Consider the following 23,515-nt stretch of genomic DNA (forward strand, 5'->3'; position numbering starts at 1 on the left):
CACGAATACAATGTTTCGAATATCGGACGTGCTTTGTTCTGCATTTTCAAAAACTCTCGAAACAAAAGTCTGTAAATGCGTATGAAATGAAGTAGTACGAGTTTGACCGGCACGTTTCGAGCGCCTGGGAGTATTAAATAATCTAACGATGCTACAATCGGTAATTAAGGGGGTGCCGTGGTCGATTTCGACGTTGAAGTAGATATCTCCAAATATCGAAGTCCACATGTTCGAAACGCGAAAAACAGCTTAACAGCCGCATTTTATATGCAATTCTGAACAAAAACACTCCAATACATTTTCATTTGATACAAAAATAAAGAATTCCATGAATTCTACGAATTTACTATTACGATTTTGTAGATTTTGTGCTATTTCTTTTTTTCTGCGTAAAATGAAACAGATTCACTAGGCAATTGACGATAGTGTTTTTATTTTAAAATGAAACCGCAGGTTTCCGTTTTGATAACCCGTTGAATGCATCATTCGTTGAAGTGAACGTGACGATGAGGTTCTTATCAGTTGTCATAATAATAAACCTAGAAAGGATCGAAAGTTCGAACCGCAACGCTACGTGCTTGTGGTTTAATCAAGCGACAAAGTTGCGGCGAAACGTTGCGTCTTCGATGATAATGAGCTGAAAACGAAGTGACGTCCATAGAGTAATACAGGAGAAAAGTTTTAGTGGCTAGCGTAGTATTATTAACGACAATGCTGAAAAGATTTTCATCTGGCCAAGTACCTGCCCTGCACTTTCACTTTCTTAATTCGCGGGCTGCGCGGTGAGGCAGCGCGCATAACTTAAACCGTTATACGTCACTTTTGTCGTCGGGTTCGCGGTAGCGGTAATGCGAAGCACCGAGAGGGGGGATGGAGGACGATCTACGTATTTCGACGAGTTAGTAGTGTTAGTACGACGGCGAAGCCGCAGGTTTATGCATCGCTAAGAGTCGTTAGTTCTTCGTCTATATGACAGTAATTCCTATCGCCGAATACTTGGAGTCGACACCACTCGTGGTTGGCGGATGATCAGTTATCGCGTACAAGTCGACCCAGTCATTGCGTAGGCATTCGTTTAAGCTAGGCCTACCGAGAGCTTCGCCAAAGAACCGCGAAACGCCGAGCGACTAGTCGGCTGGGGGGGGGGGGGGGGCGAAGGATAAAAAGAACAGGAAGCAGAACGAATCCAACAATAAGACAGCGGTGCGAGTGTCGCGTCGGAGGGTGTTGAAACAGAGTATAAATGTTGTTTGGGGAGTGCGGACGAGTGCCGGCGTCGTGCAGTTGCGACTTAGGGGATCTGCAGGGGGGGACACGAGGGTGAGACGGCGTAGTCGAACTCAATGATTGCGTCGTGCCTGTCGAATAGCGAGGAATTCAAACAGGTATACATGCAGATGCGCGATGTCACAGCGTGTTTAGGTAGTTACAAGTTGGAACGTGAATCGGTGGGAGAGGTGCCTTCGTTGTGCGAGCGTTGATACGAGGGAGAAGAAACAGCGGTCGCAAAGGCGTCAGGGATGCCAAGGCTACACACCCCGCCGGGGCGGTTAAAGCGATACTTGCTGACGGATACCTAGGTAGGAAAATCAGACCCTTGAAACCCGAGGACACCGAGCCTGCCGCCCGATCGTCAGGGCGAACAAGATGAGCTCGGTGGTTTACACCCTGTACGGGTTTGCGATATTTTTCATGGTGTTTTGGTGCGCGATGTGGGTCGTTCACGTTCTGGCCTTGGTCGCCGGCCGCTGGAAGTTGCACAGGAAAATCGTGCAGGTACCGATCTACGAGGCGCCTCTGCCAGGAGTATCGATACTCAAGCCGCTGATGGGGGTCGACCCGAACCTCTTCGGGAACCTGGAGACCTTCTTCACCATGAACTACCCCGTTTACGAGCTGCTCTTCTGCGTCGAGGACGACTCGGACCCGGTTTTGATGCTCGTTCACAAGCTCATGGAGAAGTATCCCCATGTGGATGCGAGGCTGTTTGTTGGGGGCTGCGCGGTCGGCGTCAACCCCAAGATAAACAACATGCACCTGGCTTACGAGTCTGCCAAGCACGAGCTGATCATGATCAGCGACAGCGGGATAAAAATGAAGGAGGACACCCTCCTCGACATGACAAACTACATGAGTGACAGGGTCGCCCTTGTTCATCAGATGCCCTTCACCGCCGACAGGGAGGGATTCGCCGCTGCGTACGAGAAGATATTCTTCGGCACTGTTCAGTCCAGGATATACCTCGCTGCGGATCTATTACGAATCAATTGCCACACCGGCATGTCCGCGCTCCTGAGAAAGGCACCGCTGGACGAGGTCGGCGGGCTCAAAGCGTTCGGCATATACTTGGCCGAGGATTTCTTCTACGCCAAATCACTGACGGACAGAGGCTGGAGAATAACCGTTTCGTCCCAACCCGCCATGCAGAACAGCGGACACTGCGAGCTCAGGTCTTTTCAGGCCAGGCTACAGCGGTGGGCCAAGTTGAGGGTGGCCATGATACCGCTGGTTATTGTGTTCGAACCGCTTAGCGAGTGCCTGCTACTAGGCGCCTGTGCTTCGTGGGCAGCCAGTTTGTTGTTCGAATGGGACTCCCTTGTGTTCTATTTGGTTCATATACTTTTGTGGTTTATGCTCGACTGGACGTTACTTCGTGTCGTGCAAAACGGACCTCTTCCTTTCGACAAACTCGAATTTGTGTGCGGCTGGCTACTCAGCGAAATCACCAGGCCATACTTATTTGCTCAGGCTGTACTCGACCCTCTGATACAGTGGAGGTCCAGGGTGTATAAACTGAAGTGGGGCGGCATAGCTGAGGAAGTTAAGGCGAAAGTAAAATATTAGTACTGGTTAAGGCGAGACGATGTAGAGGAGTATTTTACATTTATGTATGAATTGAATTGAATGGGTAGCTTTTATCACATATTGCCAATATTGCATATAATGTACATTATTTCCATGCTCATGTGGTATATGCTCAATACGGTGCAATAATCTAAAACTGTATTTACCTATAATAGGTATATTAGTATGTAATAAGTACATCGGTATTGTAGTTTTAATTAAGTCTGTACGTTTGACAGTACTTGTCTCATGTTTGCGCTATCGTTTTAGCACTATGGTTGTCTAGACTGAAGGTTTTCTCGAATGTGGTTAGTGACTTAATTTGTTTTATCCAACAACTGCGGTTTGCGGTCGTCGGCATATTCCTAAACTTGAAAAGATATACGATCGCACTAACATCAGGAAGTACTGCTTTACGACAAAATCACGCTACAAAATCCCATTTAACTACTGGTTGTGTTGTAATATTCGTACGAGTAATTGATTTAATGCACAAATTTATTGTTATACCGGTTGCTCGCCGAGACTACTAACCCTTTACATTTTAGAGGGAATAATTAAGACGACTAGTTTATCTCGATACAATTTTTTTATCACGCCGTATTATCGTAGTCATCGTCTAATTGTCTTTTCGTGTTATAACTTATAATCTTATTATGACTACACAGAATATTCTGTGAAGAAGCCATTTCGAATCAGTCTTACAGTAATGTATGAATAGTAATTGGGAAAGTTCCTTTCCTTGACTAAATTATTGCATCCAGTTTAAAATTTTGAATTTGGATGGAATGGTGAAACTCATCGTCATCAAAGTAAGGCAACAAATTTGCGATCGTAAAATCCTTAACAACGAATACAAATGAGATACACTAGTTGTTGAAAAAAGAAGACCTTTTAAACTGTGCTACATTACTCCCATGAATGGGTGTTAAGTGTTAGAGAATCCATTAGTACCTTGATAACTACTATGGAAACAGGAGAATAGAAGGAAGCCACGAAAATTGATTGATTTGTGTAACACTAGAACAAGTCGTCTATTTGAAATAATTCTTGATAATCATGGTTAATTCGATGGTAACGGAAAATTTTATTCTCCTGTAATATTATAAGCTTACAATCATGTCTTGGCTTCATAACGCTCAATCCATAATACGTAACACGTTTCTTACCAGTTTTCACTGACTTCCGTTTCTTACTCGTATCTTTTTTTCGTCTTTTACTTTTCAAGCGAAGTCTCTGTCCTTTCTCACATGCTCAATCTTGTATTTATAATCGTTATGTTGTGATAAGATATTTGTGTATTTTTTCGCGATGATTGAGGTTCAATAATGTTTTTTTTTTTTGGTATTCATTTGTACAATTGTTGATGGTGTCGATCATGTTTTTTGTTGTTACTTTTATTTTTATTTTTGTTACCTTTTTTTTTTAGTCTGTTGTTTTTTATCATATTTTATATCATATACTGTACTTGCCTAAGGAAGGCAGTGTGGTGAGTAAGAGCAATTTGTCTTATACTCTATCTAGGCATTATGAGCTTACATGATGAAATTTTCTTTTCCCCTTCAGTTTAAAATGTTGGATAATCTTCACTCAAGCAGATTTCCTGCATACACTCCTAAGTTCAGATTAATTATTTTCAATCGCATTATATGCAAATGCCAAACAATATGAAGAAAAATTTATCCAAGGAAGCGCATAAAAAAAGATAAGCACGGACCGATCAGGGAAATAAAAATATGTAATTTGAAGTAGAAAATAGAGCGTTATCAATAGTTTCACATAATTCAATTCCTACCTCCATCCATACTGTACATGTACGCGCGCGCACACACACACACACACACACACACACACACACACACACACACAAACACAGAGAAAGACAATGCGAATGCGGTCACACACGCCCAATATTGTATAGATACTTTACAACGCTTATCAAATTAAATTACAATCGTCACCTATACGCATGTAATACGTAATTTACATTTTATCAGTAACAAATCATTATACAGGAGATTGCTCTGTGTAACAGTGAATAGTCATCACTTACAATTAATATATATAGTAACACGTTTCATTATACATATTGTGTTTCATTATTATTAGTATTTTGTTTTAATTCATAAACGGCTTCATACATTAATTATTATGAAATTAATCGGAAAAATGCATGTAAAGAAGTCTTGCCCTTTTGACGCGGTATAATTTTCTACGACAAACAATTCACACTTTTCAAACTTATCGTCAATGTATTTATACTATTATCGTATGCACTTGTTTAAATAGGCTTTATTACAACAGGCACCGTGTATTCGGGTATTATCAGTATTGCAATCGTTAAAAAATTGTTGAAATACCTTGAAATATGTGCCGCAACATATACACATAGACTTGAAATGTAACAATAAGAAAAAAATTTATCCTACGTATTCAAAATGAGCCAACTAACTGATACTTATCGTTCGGTATATTACGACGCAGGGAGGTATTATTGCGTGTATACTCGTAGAGAAATATAAAAAAGCTAACACGAAAAAAAAAAAAGAAGAAGAAAACCAACAACTAATCAAGTTTCTATGCCGACTAAATTGAATCAATTTTTACGTTACATCTATAATATTTAATGCCTTTTATAAGCTTGCAGATATAATATTATGTTATATTATTATATATACCGCGACTTGCTCGAGATCTATCAGTTTCTTATTATACGTATAAGATCATCAATAATAAGGGACTAAAAACATGTACCTATATATGTATACATATATACCTTTCAAACTGTTATAAGAAGTATATATTTTCTCTCATCTCACTGTACATAATCATGTATACTGTATCTTTTCGTCTAGCAAACTCAAATAATTTAATTAAGAAAAAAAAAAAAAAAAGCTGAACAAATAAAGAAATATCACCTAGTTTCATAGGTGATTCGAATAATTCAGTAATAATTATAGTTTTATTTATACATGTATCTAACACTCACACCCATATATATATATATATATTTAAAAAAATCAAACGAAATTAAAGAATATAAATATTACATTATCTCAAGTCTATTGTATACATTATCAAAGAATGTATATTATTTCCTACGGATTCATTTTACGATTAGTATGATGTCAGGTACGCATAATACAACATTAGTATTATCACACGTCGTGCACGTATGGAAATTATTAAACTATACAATATTCTAAAATAATTATGATAAATATTGCCCGATTATTATTGCTCTGTTTTCTTTTTCCTAATTTAATACTTTAATTCCTTTTTCTTCATTGTAATTATATTCTTTCGTCTCGACAACTTGCTCTCATTAACATTAACTTTAATTTAATTTTACACTCTGTGAAGTGGTTCGCTGCGACGTGCAGTAAAAGTATTACACATTTTTTTTCTAAATTGTTTTAAACACCGTGACCAATCTACGGCACCTGTGATCCGCTTAATTGCATTATACGTAAATGTTGTATTGTAGTGTAAGGATTTCTTTACCATTTTGATTTGCTCATGCTTGCGAATTTAAACTAAATTCAGGGCGTTTACACGAATGTTTTCACTGACAAAAGACATGTATACGTGTCGAATTATCAGTATGAAAATAAATTGAGAAATTACTTCATATTTTCTTCGCGAGATGGTGATCAAGGAAGTTCCGTAGCGAGTCTACGCTGTTCTTGAAATAAAATAATTCTCATATCTAGGGGAAACCCAGATCTCTACTATTTCGCTGGAAAAAATTTCACCGAAGCAGTTCGTGAAACTGACTAAGCATCCGGATCTAAGTACAAAATTATAAAAATGCCACGTTCGAGCAAAGTTTTCTCCAAAAAAGTTTAAAAAACAGTCCTTGGATTGTGGGAATATACGAAGAGCTGCACTTCCCGACGACTACAACCAACTTTCGATAAACGAAAGTTTCTAAATCTAATATTCAAAGGCCGATCCTGTAATGAGGTAATATTATTGTTACTATTATTATTATAATAATATCCTAATAAACGATATGAGATGCTCCGCGCGTATATACCTATAATATAATATAACATAACGTAATAATAAAATTTATGATAAAATCTCTAATAACGTCAATAATATCGTATATTTAGATAATAATACAATAAATATCGTATATTAGCAAAAACTTCCGTCACAACTTCTTTACTCGTATCTATATATATATATATATGATGTGTACGCAAAAGTATTATGAACTTTTTCATCCCAAAAAGACGTGAAAATTTAAGCGTGAATATCTAAACATATAACTTCTCTCATATAATCTGTGATGCGTCGAAAGTCACGTAGATATAAAGTAACCATGCAGAAAATGACTAATTGATGACTCCCATGTAACGTTATATGCACTATACATAGTTCATTTCTCGAGCAACAAATTCAATTTCCTGATCACAATACAAGCAGAGTTACAACGTTTCAAAGTTCATTAAATTAATTTATTGTCGGCATTATTTTTCTTCTAGAGCGTATTTAAACGTACCGTCTGTTTGCCGAATGCATTTAATTCTAATTTTCTTATCACTGATAAACGGTTGGCTCTGATTTTTGCTCACAAATAGACTGCCATTTGGCACGATGCTAGTGTCTGCATCTGCGCGCGAGAATTTCATGAGTCTGTACACACTCATTGCGATATAAATCATCGAAGTGTTGCGCGAATATTAATTGATCGATCCATAATTATCATCAACTTGTCAATCACTTGTTGTTAGGGATTATAAGTATGATATGTGTGTAGGTTCCAAATTTCACATAGCCAAATAGTCATAATTGAAATTGTTAAACGATGCCAGTATGTCGATACGTCTGTGTTATTCTGACAAGTATACCAAAACGTCGGAAATATATCATAGAAGACGGAAATCGAATTGATCCGGATTTTTTGAACGAAAAGTAATATCCAATGAAAAAAAAGAACAGTGTGAAAAACAAAATGATCAACGAATAGAAGGATAACTTTTTAGTCTCAGAAACCGAATTAGAGGAAATAAATAATGAGCGGAAGACAGGTCGAAGGATTTAACACTGAGAGTTCGGTCTGCGGATTGCACGAACGTAATCGCAAAACTAAAACGTGTATTTTTTCCGGGATTCTGAGCGGAGAACCGGTTCGAACAGTATGCAAATCGTATACCCAAAATATTGAATAATAACATAGAACATCTAAATATATACGTCGATCGGAATTTCGTCGTGTTTCTTCACTTCAAACTTACAGGTATATACAAAGTGCGTTACCGCTTGTTTTCAACTTTTTCAACAAAGTTTCAACTTGCACCTACGATTTATCGTTCGTCGAGACGTGTAATGATTTAAACCGCAAAATAAGCGCCGTAAACGTCTCGTTATATTCCGAATGAAACAAATTGTTTTGCACGGCGATACGCGATACGTGTGATTGAATGAAAACATGGCTATCCGTGATGCATGCGTCGAGTGCTTTTTAAAAATAGTCTCACATTAGCGCGTTCTCTTGGATTACGATGTAAAATCAGCTATTCGATACGTATAATATAAAATAAAATGTAACCGCGATGAGCTGGAGAGTGAAATTATTCGATGAAAAGGTCATCGAACGATTATACGTGCACGTAATGTCTACAATTTACTAGCGATAACGCCTGCGTTGAAATCCTGACACGCCTCAAATGACGCTTGGAATTTTATCAGACCTTTGACATTTTGGAAGTGATGAACTTTATCGTTTTTATACGTAAAATGACTGCGTTACGCCTACTCGTGAAAATTAGTAACCGCTGACAAGTCATCGTCATTATCATCATCATCATCAGCAGCAGCAGCAGCGTAAGCCGTTATCGGGATTCAGCGAAATTCGATATTTCGCTTAAATTTGAACGCCCTGATGTGTGATGTCGAATTTATCTAGTCGAAACGCTTTCCGTTGTCCCGCTGAAACTTATCTCGATGCAAAAATAAACCAAAGAAAAAATCGCGCGATATCGTCGGCTTGGATCTTCGAGTTGAACGAGCTTGTAGATTAGATACCGAAAAGCTTTTATCTCCGACGATCGAAAAAGCCGGTCATACATACCGTGACTAAAATAAAAAGATTATAATTATACTTTTATTGCATTTCAATAACAGAAGCGTGTATCAATCGTTTTTCGTTGTTTTGGTAATTTGTTGAAAACCAAGAGAGCTTACGAACCATTTCTTATCTATTTGTCCAAAATGAGAAACGCGTAATTTTACACGACTTTCTATGTAATCATGTCGATACACGCTCTTTTAACGTCAGTCACACTATATATTAGAAAACAAGCGCAGCGTTTCGGTATTTAGAAAAAAAAAAATAATTTCATTTCGCAATACGACGTTTCGCATCTTTGGCCGAGATAGGAAAATGGAAAAGCGGATTAGTTCGCATACAAACGTCGATCATCAATTATCGTATTAATAATTGATCACCCTTCCTTTCAATTATATTGCCTCTTGCTAATTCCGGCGTAAGCCAGACACTCGAAATCGGGCCGATATACGTTACTAATTGTAAAATTGTAAAACTAGTCGATGACGAGGAGACTGCTATAATCACTCATCGCTGTCTGTAAGCCTAAAGTAAGATAAAGCACGTCGCCCGACGTTTAGGCGCGATCATTACTTTGGGTTTCCATTGAAATTATGCCGACGCAGAATTCCCGCGTTGGCGCCTCGCCCTCTAAAACTTACGTATGTATTACACAGATACACGGCTTTTGCCGAGCTTAAATTGATAATGATAACGAAAATTCAGTCGCTTTTTATACAACCTCCGTATGCCACAACGTTGCTATAAATTAACACGTAATGCGTCCGACGGCTTCAAAAACAAACGTCAATTCCGACGAGTTAACAGTTTTACTGCACATGCATACATACGTATTTCTGGATATGATCGAGGTTTCCAGAAGTAGATAATTACATTTTATCTAGGTACGAGTCTGTTGTTGTACAGTTTCTGCATTCGGCACGAGTGATTACCCTCTTTTTTACATTCCCAATGAAATTCAAAGAGGAATTTTGCACGTAGAATATAATAATTATATCCATACAACCCGCTAACGACATAATTTGCACAAGGTGACGCTTTAGTTTTACATTATGTATATATATATATATATATATATATATATATATACACACACAGCTTTAGCACGGCTCTATTGCGCATAACAATACGCTATTATTCACGTTGAACGATTTCCTAAGGACCAATTTAATTTTCTCTTTCGTTTGCAGAAATTTACACGGAACGAAAATGTTCACTGATTCTTGTAAAAATAATCAGTTTGCCCAATTAGTTGCATATTGTGTTTCGATATTTAATTTCTACAAAAGCTCTTTTCTCACTGAACTTCGCTATATGCCCGGATATAAAATCTTCTCTCTTTCCTTTCGCCAATTTTCGTTCGCAGACTGCAAATACCAATAAATCGAGTTCTCGGAGAAGCTTGTCCATTTGATAACGCGGTCAAACTCATTGTTCCACATTATACGCAGGACGTGCTTAATCTTGGAACAGCGTGAAAACGCATGATACACATTGCATGGCAGCTGTCTGACATGTGTGATTCGATTCGAAAGTAATTAAACCTAGCCACCTTCAATCATGCGGTTAATTGATCAATGCCCAAGAGTTTCGGCGTCGCGGAGTCAAACGCGACAACGAGACCTGTTATGGTGTAGAATATACATTACAGCAAGGTTTGCAGCTTAATTCCTCAAGTGACGAAGGTCAATGTATCGGAAATTACACGTAACGCACACGTGATAACGCACACTGTATACTTATCAAAACTTGCGCTATAACTACACGCACACAGATGTGCAGCATCGTGTATAAATTCACCCTGCAGTCCGCGATACGATAGAATCAAATAACAAACAGTCATCGCGGCTGTGAAAATACGTTTACAAAATAGAGCATGGAATTGGGTGCGGCTTTTAAATAATTAAATTTTGTTATTTCCGCTAATTTCCGTAGGTACGAATCCCTAATGACAAGTGTTAACGCCGGTTACACACCGAGTAAACATTGTACGTATTGAGGCCGGTGTTACACGCACATTACGTGTATAGAGGCGAGAGTGTGGTTAGTCGGTTCATAGGAATGGTATGTAGGTGCAGAGTGTGGATAAGGATGGAGCGGAGAACGAAACGTGCCGTTTGATAACGATTAGGAAAGGGGTGTAACGATAAGAGGCGTGTGTTGTTTCATTATCGCGTTTTGACGACAATTACAATTATTTCACGAAATGCGGTGAACATCTCGGACGCTAGACTTGATAATTTTTTTCCTTTCTTTTTTTTTATTTTTCTATTTTTTTTTTTTTTTTCCTCGTCTTATCTCAATTATACACCGACCGTTTTTCTAATCGGATAAAATTTCCGACCAATATTTCTCGGATAATTCGCGCACGCGGTTTGCATAAAAAGTATTGTACGCATACCTACGTAACAATTACTTAAGACGACTGTACACGTCATCCGTACGCTTCCACAGTCGAGCCATTTGAAAATTGTACCAAACTTGTGTCACGTCACGAAATTTACGCTACGTTCGATTACTCTCGTAGCACGAAACACTTTTTAAAGCTGGCAGTTGAAAAAAGAAATTGGACAAATCGGGAAAGCTATATATTCACGTAAAGTTAGTTTTTCCACATGCAAGATCTTAACAGAATTGTATGCTAATTGTAAAATTTTTATTTCTTCTCCTAACTAACTAATGAGAGAAAAAAATAATCTTATCATAGATAAGGTTTGCTTTTTATTTCAACGTGCTGATAATTGCTAATTATATTATCTACCGAAAACTTCAAGACTTGTTTATCAACGTAAAAAAGAAAAAAACAAACCTTACACGTGAAAAACGAAGGTTTTGGTTATTGTTCGATGTACAGATTAAAAAATTGTTCGTTTGAATAAAAAAAAAAACCTCTGCAATTTAATGAAATCTAGACAACTGGCGCAGCTGACACAAGTAAAGCGATTAATTGTGCAGCAGTGCGAACACGAGCTAGTTTACCTAGCTGCAACTAGAATTATTTCGACCATCGGATTACAACTTTCCAAGGATAAAAACACCGCAGTTGCCTATTTACACGTAATACGTATAGAAAGCTCTGATTATGCCCTGAGCTCTGCGTGGGTATCAGTAAGTACAGATAAGCGCAATGTGTACATCTCAGGTTTAAGGTAACACCATCGCGTGTTTCCACGGCAACAATTTTGATTGGTCAATTTTCTCAGCGTTACATAAATTATACATACAATATTAATACACAATAATTGCAGAGTTCGACTGAAAGTGGCTGCGGTCTGCACACTTTGTCAACAATATTATAGTCACGGTGATATGCATATGTAAACGCGAATGACATGTATCATATCGTGTAATAATAATTATAGTATAAGTAATAACAGCAATGTTACTGTACCAATCGCAATACCCGTACTATCATACCTGCAACGTATGTTAGAATACGGTATATTGGAAATCGGAGAGAAATCCGAACGAACTTTCATTCACCGTTATTCCTCGGAATAATTGAACCAATATTAAACTTCACTCACATTGTCTGTGGTAATATGAGTTTTAATTTTTGTTCATTCGTGTGGATCAAATTTGTATGGTCAAATTTTTTCCCGCCTACGGACCGTCATGCTGTTCCCCGACATTCACAATCTGCAATAGGATATTAATACCTAATGATTCGCTAAAAATAACTTGCTGTACCATCTAGTTTTATGTAGCTGCAATGTATAGATAGGGCGAAATAAAAAAAAAAAAAAAAATTTCGAACAGTTTGTAGAATTTTGCAAATCCAATAAATCAAGAAGCTCGTTCGATTCGAAATTGTTGCGGTTTTACTTGGACGGTGCTTATTATATTTTACTTGTTAAACTTACGTAATTATACACTTGGAAAAGCTTTATCACTGCGGTTAACGTTCTCCCTTTCATTGAAGAATTCTTCCCGTCTCGTACGTAGAAGCAAAATATTTCTGATTCAGTAAAATGTTTTCTATGTATATTCTTTATCTTATATACTCGTACAAGCGTACACGTTATATCTGCTAATGGTAATTCAAGATGCCGAGAATCAGTGAGTCATAATAAACAGACAAATTCCAGTAACTGGAGTCTTTGCAAAACGCTAATATATGTATGCATATAATGTATTCTACATTTAAAAGGTGTTCAATAAAATTCATTACATCTACAAAAATTGAGAATCATTTCTTTTTTATAAATACAATCGCGAGTACATAGATTTAACGTCTTATTACGATGCTATACATACGCTTACATATTTTGTCGGTATCACGAACGCTAATCACGTCTTTCGATTCGTACGTAAAGACACATACTATTTATCATACAGATGCATTTGTGTATTGTAACGTTATTATCCATACCGGTTGTTCAACGATAAAATTGATTCTCCTGTAAAAGTTAATCTGCAGGCAACGGGCAAGTGCGATCCATCGTTATATTAGACGAAAGAATATCTTTCCACAAGGTTATACCCGAGCGGACTTCAAAGCAAATTACCAAAGTCAAAATTTCGAACATTGTATAGCCTCGAGCCTGCGTAATAGCGAAAGAAAAATTTCTAAAAAACGGTATTACCAATGTACTGCGCGTCTGTTCGATGTTGTAATATATTTGAGCGTAAGTATATTCACAAGTTGGCGTACATACTTTGGTACAGATTTTGAAAGATGAACGAATGTATCGTAAAGTCAGACTGACTATTGATACATACGCACAGCGTATGAACAACGATTGAATACAGGTATTAATAATCATTTGGTCGAAGGACGAATGTATAGAAAAATCGTTAATTAAATAATGAATTTATGCTAACCGTATACGTGACGAATTATTCACACCGTCGCGTAACATAACGACGATCATATCACACGCGCTCGATAAACTCATCGCCTTAGTGCGATGAAAGAATATTTCATTCCAACTACGAAGCGCCAATCGAATTTACGCTAATTCAATGTAACTAATTAAACAATTATACACCGCCTAAAATTCATCGCCGATTGGTGCATACCTATCGTACCTCTTCGTGTGTAAAAACAACCCTCTGCGTGTAATGCCTGTAACATTGGCGGTGCAGTAATTGCCAGGCGATCAGGCGATTCCCGCAATGCCGATAATCGATGTAAACCAAGGTTCGTGTATACAAGTTCACGTGAACGTTGTTAGGATACGTAAGTTATAAGTATACGCGTTATTATGCTATACCTATACATTGATGTCAAAATGAAATAAGAAAATACGGATATATCTGTTCGTATACACACACATGCACAATATATGTGTGTATACGTAACTGTATGGACAAAGTGATGATTGCAGCAGCTAAATTTTGAATCCCTTTCATTTCCGTTTCCTATCGTCGTGTTTTATCGGCACGTTTGCGTAATTCAACGCGATAAATTGACATCCAATATCACAAAGAACTCCGCTGTATATTGTTGGGCCAATATTTTTCATCACCGGGGCACAGACGATAATAGGTCATCAGTTCGATTGGTTCTACTTTCCACATGTGTATGCCTACAGACATTCGTAATAATATACTCATCAATTTTAGGTCATATTTATCGACCTCTTTATCGTTTAGACGGATTATACCTATATCTGCGTGTATGTTCTGTTCGGCAAACTTCCGTAAGCCGAACCTGTTATTCGGATTTCACCTCGGAGAGTATCGACCTGCATCCTTATATGCGAGAGATAGGGGGAATGATATCACCGTAGAGTTGCGACAAACAGGGGATTCGGTAAGGATCCTCTAAAAAGGGTAAAAACAAAATCGTAAAAATATCTCCAATTTCACGGTTGCGTATAAACTTTGCTTCACTCGGTCGGTAGATTTCGAATTCGTTGGCACGAATAGGTCTTAGTCAACGTAACGTACACGGGAGAGGTAAATGAATATCCGTTGATCTGGGTAAAGGCATCGCCTGGAATTCAATCGAGTGATTACGGATTTCTAAGAGCTTCACCACGCATTGTATTGTGTGAGTCTATTCGAAAAGAGCCAAGAGAGCTGGAAGTAAGCTCGGCCGACTCGCGATGAATACTGCACGTGTTTCCGGTCGATAGACTCTCGTTAACCACGTTAGAATTAGAATTTCGCATTGCCTTGGTCTGACATTCGCTTACGTTACGGTTGTTTTCTACTTTTCTGCGGTAAATTAGATGCTGCTGGCTTAGCTCTTATCAGGTGTGATTAGGAACGTTTGGTTAAGGTTTTCCGAGATGATATTTACGAGGCTTACATATTCACTCGACGTTTCAGTTGTACCATCGAAACTAGAGCAAGGACCGTGTGCTTGAATAATCTATGAACAAGTTGTTCAAGATACGTTTCAGCAAGAAATTCGATATTAAGTACGTCGAGTATGGAATTAAAATTCAAGTACTGCGGTTCGTGTGTTGCAAGCTGTGATGATTTTACGGAAAATCGCTTCAACAAAGAAAAATATGAAAATTTATAATCGTCAATTTCTCATCTAAGATCGCTTTAAGATTGTTAAAAATATAAAAGTTTGATTCGATATGCAATTTATTAGCGTCGCACTAATGTTGATTTAAAAAAAAAAAACACAGCAACATCAAGTTTAATGTTGAAAAAAAATCCGTCCAGTGAATTGGGTGAGCAAAAAATGATTTTCCTAGCAAAATAAGCCATCGTAGGATGAAATCGAAGGAATATTCTAAATTAAAAAAAAATTGTTTAATGATTTGAAATAAAAAATATATGTAATTTCGTCATTTCTTTGCCTTAAATTATTCGGAAAATCATCATAACTCACGAATGTATAATAATCTTGTCATCAAATTAACGAGAAATTGTTGATTGCCGACTCAGTAATCCCCGCAACGTTTCATTGCTGGATAAAATTTCCATGGCTTTGTGAATGCTTTAAGCGAATGGATACACCGGATTCCCCTTATCACTGCGGTAATTTTCGAAAAATTAAAACTCGCTTGACTTTTTATCGCAGGGATTCTCAAGTTTTATCATTTTCTTTTACAACAGCTACATCGTTAAAAAAACCGCACGAAATCGCTATTTATACAAGTAAAGCGTTATAGAGCAGTACTTTAGTCGAGCATGAATAATCTGCCGGTTCAAATTGCAGCGTGTCGCGTTACTATTAAACTTGTTATATTGGAAATACGATATCTCATCAAGTCCGTTCCATCTCAGATGAAAAGGAATTTAAAAAATTCTATACTCGAAGGGAGCATCCTAGTCTAGACCTTCGTGTATCGATATATAAAATGAGTAGGCAAATTCATCCTAACTTATGTAATGCCGAATTTTAAATCATCCATTTTTAGCTCGCAACCGCCGATATCAGTTAATGTTTTTTAGATTCCTCCATCGTTCGCTCATGGTTATCGAGTAATTATCATCTAGATCATCTCAGCCTGCAAGATGAGAGCAATGTTATAAAGTTGTAGCAACTCTTTCGCATGAAAAAATTTAGCACACTACTGCAATATGAATATCGGATAATTGGACGAAAGGATTTTTTGCTTTTTTTCCTCTTAATGGTTGATTTTTTTGAAAAATCTTTCAGTAGTTTTCTCTTATCATGTTTCTCGAAATTGCCTTTTCCTGAAAAAATTCCATCGGCAACGTTTTATCGGATTCAATACCGTGCTGGAAAAATTCGGCGAAACTGTCATCCTTGCGAATTTTCGAAACCGATGATGTACTTAAATTTTTTAGCTCCAATAGATATAGTTTTCTAAGGTTATCTTTCAAATTATACGTTCACTTGAACATTCCTTTTGTATTATTCCATAGCTGGCAGCGCGCTAAATCTGGTTTTTGAATTTTACTGAAAGATAGCGGCCTTTGTCAAGCAGAAGTCCCCTATTTGCAGCGCTACATGTGCGCTTTGACCTTTAAACTCATCCACGATTTATCGAGTCTAGTTTCATAACGTTATTTATACGTAAATAATTATACTCGCATGATAAGTTATGATTTAATACTTTTACAGGCAATATGAAGCACCATCATAGTAATTCTCGCTCAGATAAAATTAGATGTTTGTAATTTGACTACACAAAACGTTTTTCGCGAGCTTGGAAGACCTGGGAAATTATTGTCTGCAGGGATTAGGCTAAAAACATTTACTTTCATTTGTTAAATGTTAATTGTAAAATTCTTTCCTCATTGACAGTGGTAGTTATTATTCAACAAATAGTTCGTCAAAATGATTCTGCGAGAAAAAAGTTGGTTGTATAAACAAATAAAAATGTCGAATCATCGAATTTAATACAAACTTGATATCAGTTTCCTGGTTTTGAATGACAGCAAATGTAAAAAGGCCATTTATAGATGATTCTGGATTTTCTAATCTTTTTTGTAATTGTGAAATTAGGAAAATAAGATTTGGTTGGATAAATTTACAGGTGTTTTTTTTCCTATTCATTACAATATTAGTGGATAGCTGCATTCAAATATTGTGATTGCCTATCGTTCTATAAATTCTACCGATAAAAGAATTCGAAAATGCGTTTTCAGCTGACGTGTATAAGTCGGTCCCAGTAAGAATACGACTAGACTTCCGCGTTTCAGTTCTCGTGCAAATTCAATCTCAGTCTTAAGTTGATAATATCAACAGATCGACATCGATCGGTCAAATTTCACCTATTTTAATAGATAGCCTATTCATTTTTTGTGAATTAAATTCATGTGCAATTGCGACGGAAGTTCTTCGGGTCATCTGCATCCGATCAATTACGAAGCTGCGCGCCTTGAATTAGGCAACTCAACGCACACTTCTGCCCGTAATATTGAAGCTAGTCATCGATAAAGAATTTCCAGGCATTATTCGACAAGTCCAATGAATGAGCCGGTAAGTTACCCAGCGACTACGTGTTGCGACCGTGCGGATAACACGGGAATGACTACGTTAGTCGAGAGTGTGACATTTCACATCGTTGTCATCAGTCATCATGAGCTGTGTATTAAGAATTATCGAAAATATCCAGGTATACAGAATATTCTAGCATTAAAGTGATAACAAGTTCGGTGAAGGGAAATGCCCTTGCATGGACTTGCGATGGATTGGTTTAAATTAAATATCGAGAGTGACAGAGGTTTGATTTAAATCGTGTTTAGTGGTGAGGGATTGGAGATAGTACAGTGAAAAAATGTTTAAACAGCTACCAGCTGACGATCCTGACACATCTGACAGTTGAAAATTGCGTAATTTCGTACGGATATAACGGATTCACCAGACTTCATATGACCGTCTTCACGTGATCTTCGGACATTATCACGCAACTGCGTATATGATGGCGCATCCCGATGCCTTATTCAATCGAAAACAATATATCGGCCCAGAGTCCCTCGCGGATATATGTTTCAGGTTGATTTGCTCCAACTTGGACATTATTTCCTCCAAGGATGAACGTGGCTACCGAATCCTTAGAAAGGGTGTCGCACTTCCCAGCGAGATTTGTGACAAGATCATTGAATTCGCCCACAGAAATGGCACGAGAGATATCGATGATTACTTTTTATCAATGTTTAAAGACTCACCGACCAGGCTTAAGCGAGTCAAGATTGCGAACAGCAGCCTGTCGGACGAATCCGTCCTGACGATAACTAAGCATAAGCTAACAGAACTGGAATTAAGCGAATGTAAAAACCTCACCGAACTTACTATAGAGCACATTAATGCCAATTCGGACAATCTAATAAGCTTGGCTTTCCGAGGAGGTTCTATGATCGTTCCTTCTCAGCTCAAATCTGGTAATAATTCAGCAGACAAAAGCATTGATCACGATCTCTGATGATTGCAATGTAACATACGTTTTTTATTATTTCAGAAGATGATTCTGCGCTCAATTATAACAAGCGAGGGTATGTCTTGCGCACTCCGAACTTGAAGAAATTGGCACTTTGGAATGTCGACATAGCTGCCTACAAATACGAACTTCTATTGGCAGGATTAACCAACTTGACGCATTTGGATTTATCGAATGCTTCCCACATAGGACATGTTTACTATCATAATTTGGTACCAAACTTGGTTTCCCTTTCGCTCTACAATGTCAAAATCAACTCGCATCCTGAAGCATTCGTCACAAATATTAGCTATTTGAAAAATTTAAGGTAGTTTATCGCAAAGTCACAAAATTCCAGTAGAACAAAATGAATTGATCGATCCCACTCTTCTAATATTTTAACTGAATCATATAATAAAAAGACTCACTTACCATTGGAATGAATTATCATTAATGCAGTTAAATCCGAAATCTGTCATAAACTCATTGAACAATTCATTTTTGTTTACTAGAATGCACGAGAAAATGATTTTTTTAACACAACTTGTAACAAATCCAAACTGATAATGAAATCTATTTTAGAATCCGCTTCTAGTAAATACTATTCCAAACTTTAATTCTGTTCATGAAACATTTAATCAGCAAAAAGTAGGTGAACAGACTTTGAGCCACTCTGCTTTGATTTAAATAAATCTTCTCATGTTGATCGCAGTCACAAATGTAATAAAAATATTGATGTATTTTAAAGGGATTTGGACATTTCACAATCGCACAGTAAACATGGGGAATTTGAAAACCCTAATAAAATCCTGGGAGATCTCGTCTGTGGCTTGCCAAAGCTTGTTTCATTGGATATTGGTGGAACTAATCTAGCAGGAAGAGGAGTCGCGGAGCGGCCGGATAGGTCGATACAATATTGCAGCGAGCTATGTGACATTCCTGGCCTCTCCTTCCGAGTCCATACGCCTCTCCAATTCTTAGGTCTCTATGGAACTGCTCATGGTGCCTGCAGAAGGCATGATATTCCTGCCCAAGTGGTACAATCATACCTCAAGCATAAAAGCCAATATTTATTCAAGTGGCCACAACTAAGAAAATTTCTCCTGTAATGAAAATTAATAACTAAATAATTGATTTTGCAGATAGCAGGAGAAGGCAATGAAGAGCAAATATTAGTTGCCGCTAGAGTTTGCATGGACAACAAACGGGATCTCTTGCGGAAAGTTTTGAATGACCTCTACCATATTTTTAGGTATGAAAATTGTGAGCGAATGGATCAGGCCTTGCACACAGTTCTTGAAGCTATGGAAAAACATCCTACTGAAAAACATATACAAATATCTGGAAGGTGGGTATATTTATTTTTATAACAAACTCGTATAACTGGGACTGAATGACGAACGAAATATATTTTTCAGTGCTACGTTATTTTACATAGTGAAAATACAAGAAGAAAATGGATTGCCAGTTGAAATGAAACGTAGAATAATTGGAACCTTACTCGCAGGAATGAGTGCCCACCGAGACGAAGAGACTATGATGCGAAATGGCTGTTTAGCTTTGTGCCAGTTTCGTATTCCACACGATGTAGTATGTATCTCTTTAATCGCAGCACTTATTACATGTATTCAGTGTACAGCCTTAATATGAAAAGACTTGGCGATCAAAATTGTGCATTTTAATGATTATTCTCATCTGATTTTGCAAATCATATTGCTTCGATCATTAGCTCCAGATTAAGTACCTTATTAAGTTAAAACATGTCTACAGATGTGGAATTACGAAGAACTGGTAAGAGTATTGTTACACTCTGCTGAGAATGCTGAACAGGAAGGCTTTGTACAGCGCATTGGACTTTATTTACTTAACTCGTTAGCCTGTCAAGTTGATGGAAGGCATAAACGTTTATTAGGAGAATTGGGTTGCGTGCCAACAATGTTGCGATTGATCGAATACAGACTTGAAGGTGGATTATTTGATGACGTTCTAGAAGTTGCTTGGTCTACAATGTGGAACATGACAGACGAAACTCCAATCAATTGTCAACGATTTTTGGTAGCACAAGGCATGCGTCTCTTTCTTGGATGCGTCGATGTACGTTTCCCGTTACATAGTAAAAATTTTGCATTCAAACTCTATTAAAAAAAGAAGTATTCTAACAACTTTATCACACAAAGAAGTAATGTTCTATACTTGAAATATTCTTGGAAGTTCCTCTGAGATTAATGTATTGTTTTGAAATCTGTTAGGCATATCCAAATAAAGAGGAGCTACTAAGAAATATGATGGGCCTGTTGGGTAATGTCGCAGAAGTGGAAAATCTTCGGCCTCAGCTCATGGAAGAAAGATTCGTAGCTGTTTTTGCAAGATTATTGAATTCCGATAGCGACGGCATCGAGGTATCCATGCAGTATGAATTTCGTATTCCTTTTTTGAATTAACAACGTTCCTGATCTCACTCTAAAAGCATAGAGAAAGAGTGCTGGATACCAGTGTAAGCGGTGGGATTGAGTTGTCTTCCATAGAACGCCAGTGACGTCGACATACCCATACGCTCAGGTCAATCATTTATTGGTTTATAAAATTTACGTATATATAATTAAGCCGTTCAGTCTCTCTCAAAAAGTATTGGATCATGAATCAAAGCATTATAAATGTTGCTTATGGAATTTCAAGCCCATGATCATAAATATTCGTACATGGAAAATAATTCCCTGTGATGAAAAAGAGCTGGTTAGTGTGTGCTAAAAAAATGGCAGCGTATTGATGGCAGACTTCACCTGTCCCATAGTTTCTAGGTATCCAGCACCCTTCATGATGTACGAATTGCGCTGTGTTGATATTTCCAAGAGGTAATATTAGAGAGGAGACCCATCTTCATTATACGAAACAATTTATAGTGTAGTTTATTGTGAAGATTTGAAAACAATGGCACTATAATTTTGTAGAGGATGAATAAACTATAAGCTTTGCATACATTATTATAAACGAATTGCTTATTGATAATTCATAAGCTCTGAACGGTACGTCAGTGGTGCTTTTGACATTAACTTACGAAAATTAAATATCATATTTCATCGTCGATAGAGAGACGAGTTTGGTCTCCTCCTTAATAAGACTCCTTAGATATTTCAATATAATTTTTGCAGATACGTGGATACTAAAGTTGATGGTATGTTCTTACCATTGTTATTGCAACGGTTTTCTTTATATTTTTTAATCTAAATCATGTCAGGTGTCTTATAATGCTGCGGGTATTTTGGCGCATATGGCAGCTGACGGACGAGAAGCGTGGGTTGTCAAAAATCCTGATAGAGACTATGTACTAAGTCGGATGTCTACAGCCATTGATCGCTGGGACCTGTCTGCGGCCCGTAACATCAACTATAGATCATTTCTTCCGCTGTTGCGGCTACTCGACATATTTCATACACCGCAATGCCAGTATTGGGCCATTTGGGCATTAGCAAATCTTACCAAGGTCTACCGTAAGTATATAGCAGTTTTTCTGGCTTAATGAAATTAGTAAAGTATGAAATTTCAACAAAACTCAGATCAAAATGAGTTTGAAAATATATATATATTTTTTTTTTACATACTGACAGCTTTACATTTTATTTCACATCACAGCGGACAAGTATTGCATTCTGGTTGAAAAGGAGGGTGGTCTGACAAAGCTCGAGAAATTGCTAAAAGATCCCCGGCCCAATCTTCGTATGAAGGAACTTGCTCACTCAGTGTTGATGCATTGCCAGTTAGCATGCCACCCAGAACAATTACAACCTTCAAAATTATCTTCTGATGACGCTTGTAATGCTGAGGCTCTTTAGTACTCGGTTAAAGTTTTATACAACTGCCTGGTTCAACCAATGAAAACTGATGGACGATGTGTAAAATACTGAAAGACGTTAAAATTCTTGTATTTTGTATTCTCAGTTTGTATCCAATGCCTTCTATTCTATGGAGAAAATCCAGCAACAGTAACGCATTGACCGATAATTTAAGCATAAAAAATTGGACATGATTATTTCTCTCCATTGCTGATGAGTTGTTTTTTATTCCTTTCTTTCGAAATTCTTGAACTTTGTAACAGATGTTATAGATTTATCCATGTTACGTGTATACATACACTTGCAAATGTAAAATCAGCTAAGGCTAAAAGGAATTTATAGAAGCGATATTTTCGATTGTTGATATTAAGTATTTTAATAGATTATATATTACTTTCTTATCATTCTCGAACCTTTCGACTTTGTACACCTTGTCATTTTTCTTGACCGAAACTGTGGTGTTATAGGAATTATTATAAAGTTTTCTCTCATTTGACTCCATAATTTACCTCAATACCTACCAAAGTTGATCTATTTTTACACATAATCTCTATAGTAACCCATTTGAGTACAAAATGTTATTCGATCATGTTATTTACAGCGGAACACAGTATCATAATGTGATACAAATCATAACTATCGATACATTGGTTTGTCCTTATATTATTTTTACCCTCACATACTTTGCAAAAATTTAATTGCCAAAAAGATGAAGCAACTCTAAATTTTTGCGCAAGGTGTAACATTGTATAAGACTTGAGTATGGATTATTATGCATAGGTTTATTAAAACGGTGATATATAATTTATCCAGTTAATACTATGATATAGGTGTATGTATACAGCCCTTAAATAACGAACTTCCTTCGATGTAAATAGCAAGTTCCTTAAAATAAATGAAATTATGAAAGGAGAGTGTTCTCTTACCATATCTAATTTTAACAATATCTTTAAATTTGAATATCA

The 23,515-nt window shown here is 37.2% G+C and overlaps 2 protein-coding genes across 4 annotated transcripts; both read left to right on the forward strand.

The window, feature by feature from the left end:
* The first annotated feature begins 893 nt into the window (after nucleotides 1-893).
* On the forward strand, nucleotides 894-5,455 carry LOC107219687 (ceramide glucosyltransferase). Its single transcript, XM_015657997.2, has one exon. The coding sequence runs from the start codon at nucleotides 1,648-1,650 to the stop codon at nucleotides 2,842-2,844; it is 1,197 nt and encodes a 398-aa protein (XP_015513483.1). The 5' UTR covers nucleotides 894-1,647; the 3' UTR covers nucleotides 2,845-5,455.
* A 12,389-nt stretch (nucleotides 5,456-17,844) lies between these two features.
* On the forward strand, nucleotides 17,845-23,459 carry LOC107219684 (protein zer-1 homolog). 3 transcript variants are annotated; one of them, XM_046731658.1, is made up of 9 exons: nucleotides 17,845-18,685; nucleotides 18,763-19,048; nucleotides 19,469-19,757; nucleotides 19,863-20,068; nucleotides 20,139-20,310; nucleotides 20,491-20,814; nucleotides 20,970-21,119; nucleotides 21,956-22,208; nucleotides 22,326-22,604. In XM_046731658.1, the coding sequence occupies exons 1-9, from the start codon at nucleotides 18,223-18,225 to the stop codon at nucleotides 22,373-22,375; spliced, it is 2,193 nt and encodes a 730-aa protein (XP_046587614.1). In that variant the 5' UTR covers nucleotides 17,845-18,222; the 3' UTR covers nucleotides 22,376-22,604. The 3 variants fall into 3 exon arrangements, with proteins under 3 accessions (XP_046587614.1, XP_046587615.1, XP_015513478.1); XM_015657992.2 differs by having other exon boundaries at nucleotides 17,846-18,685; nucleotides 22,351-23,459; XM_046731659.1 differs by lacking the exon at nucleotides 22,326-22,604 and having other exon boundaries at nucleotides 20,970-21,130; nucleotides 21,956-22,195.
* The last annotated feature ends 56 nt before the right edge of the window (nucleotides 23,460-23,515 follow it).

This window comes from Neodiprion lecontei, chromosome 2 (genome assembly GCF_021901455.1).
Source record: "Neodiprion lecontei isolate iyNeoLeco1 chromosome 2, iyNeoLeco1.1, whole genome shotgun sequence".
Taxonomy (NCBI): domain Eukaryota; kingdom Metazoa; phylum Arthropoda; class Insecta; order Hymenoptera; family Diprionidae; genus Neodiprion; species Neodiprion lecontei.

Bases quoted from the DNA above. Each gene is read 5' to 3' on its own strand.
- LOC107219687 (XM_015657997.2), top strand. From the start codon at position 1,648: ATGAGCTCGGTGGTTTACACCCTGTACGGGTTTGCGATATTTTTCATG.
- LOC107219684 (XM_015657992.2), top strand. From the start codon at position 18,223: ATGATGGCGCATCCCGATGCCTTATTCAATCGAAAACAATATATCGGC. The intron at 18,686-18,762 runs GTAATAATTCAG...TTATTATTTCAG, and splicing joins TCCTTCTCAGCTCAAATCTG to AAGATGATTCTGCGCTCAAT. The intron at 20,069-20,138 runs GTGGGTATATTT...TATATTTTTCAG, and splicing joins CATATACAAATATCTGGAAG to TGCTACGTTATTTTACATAG.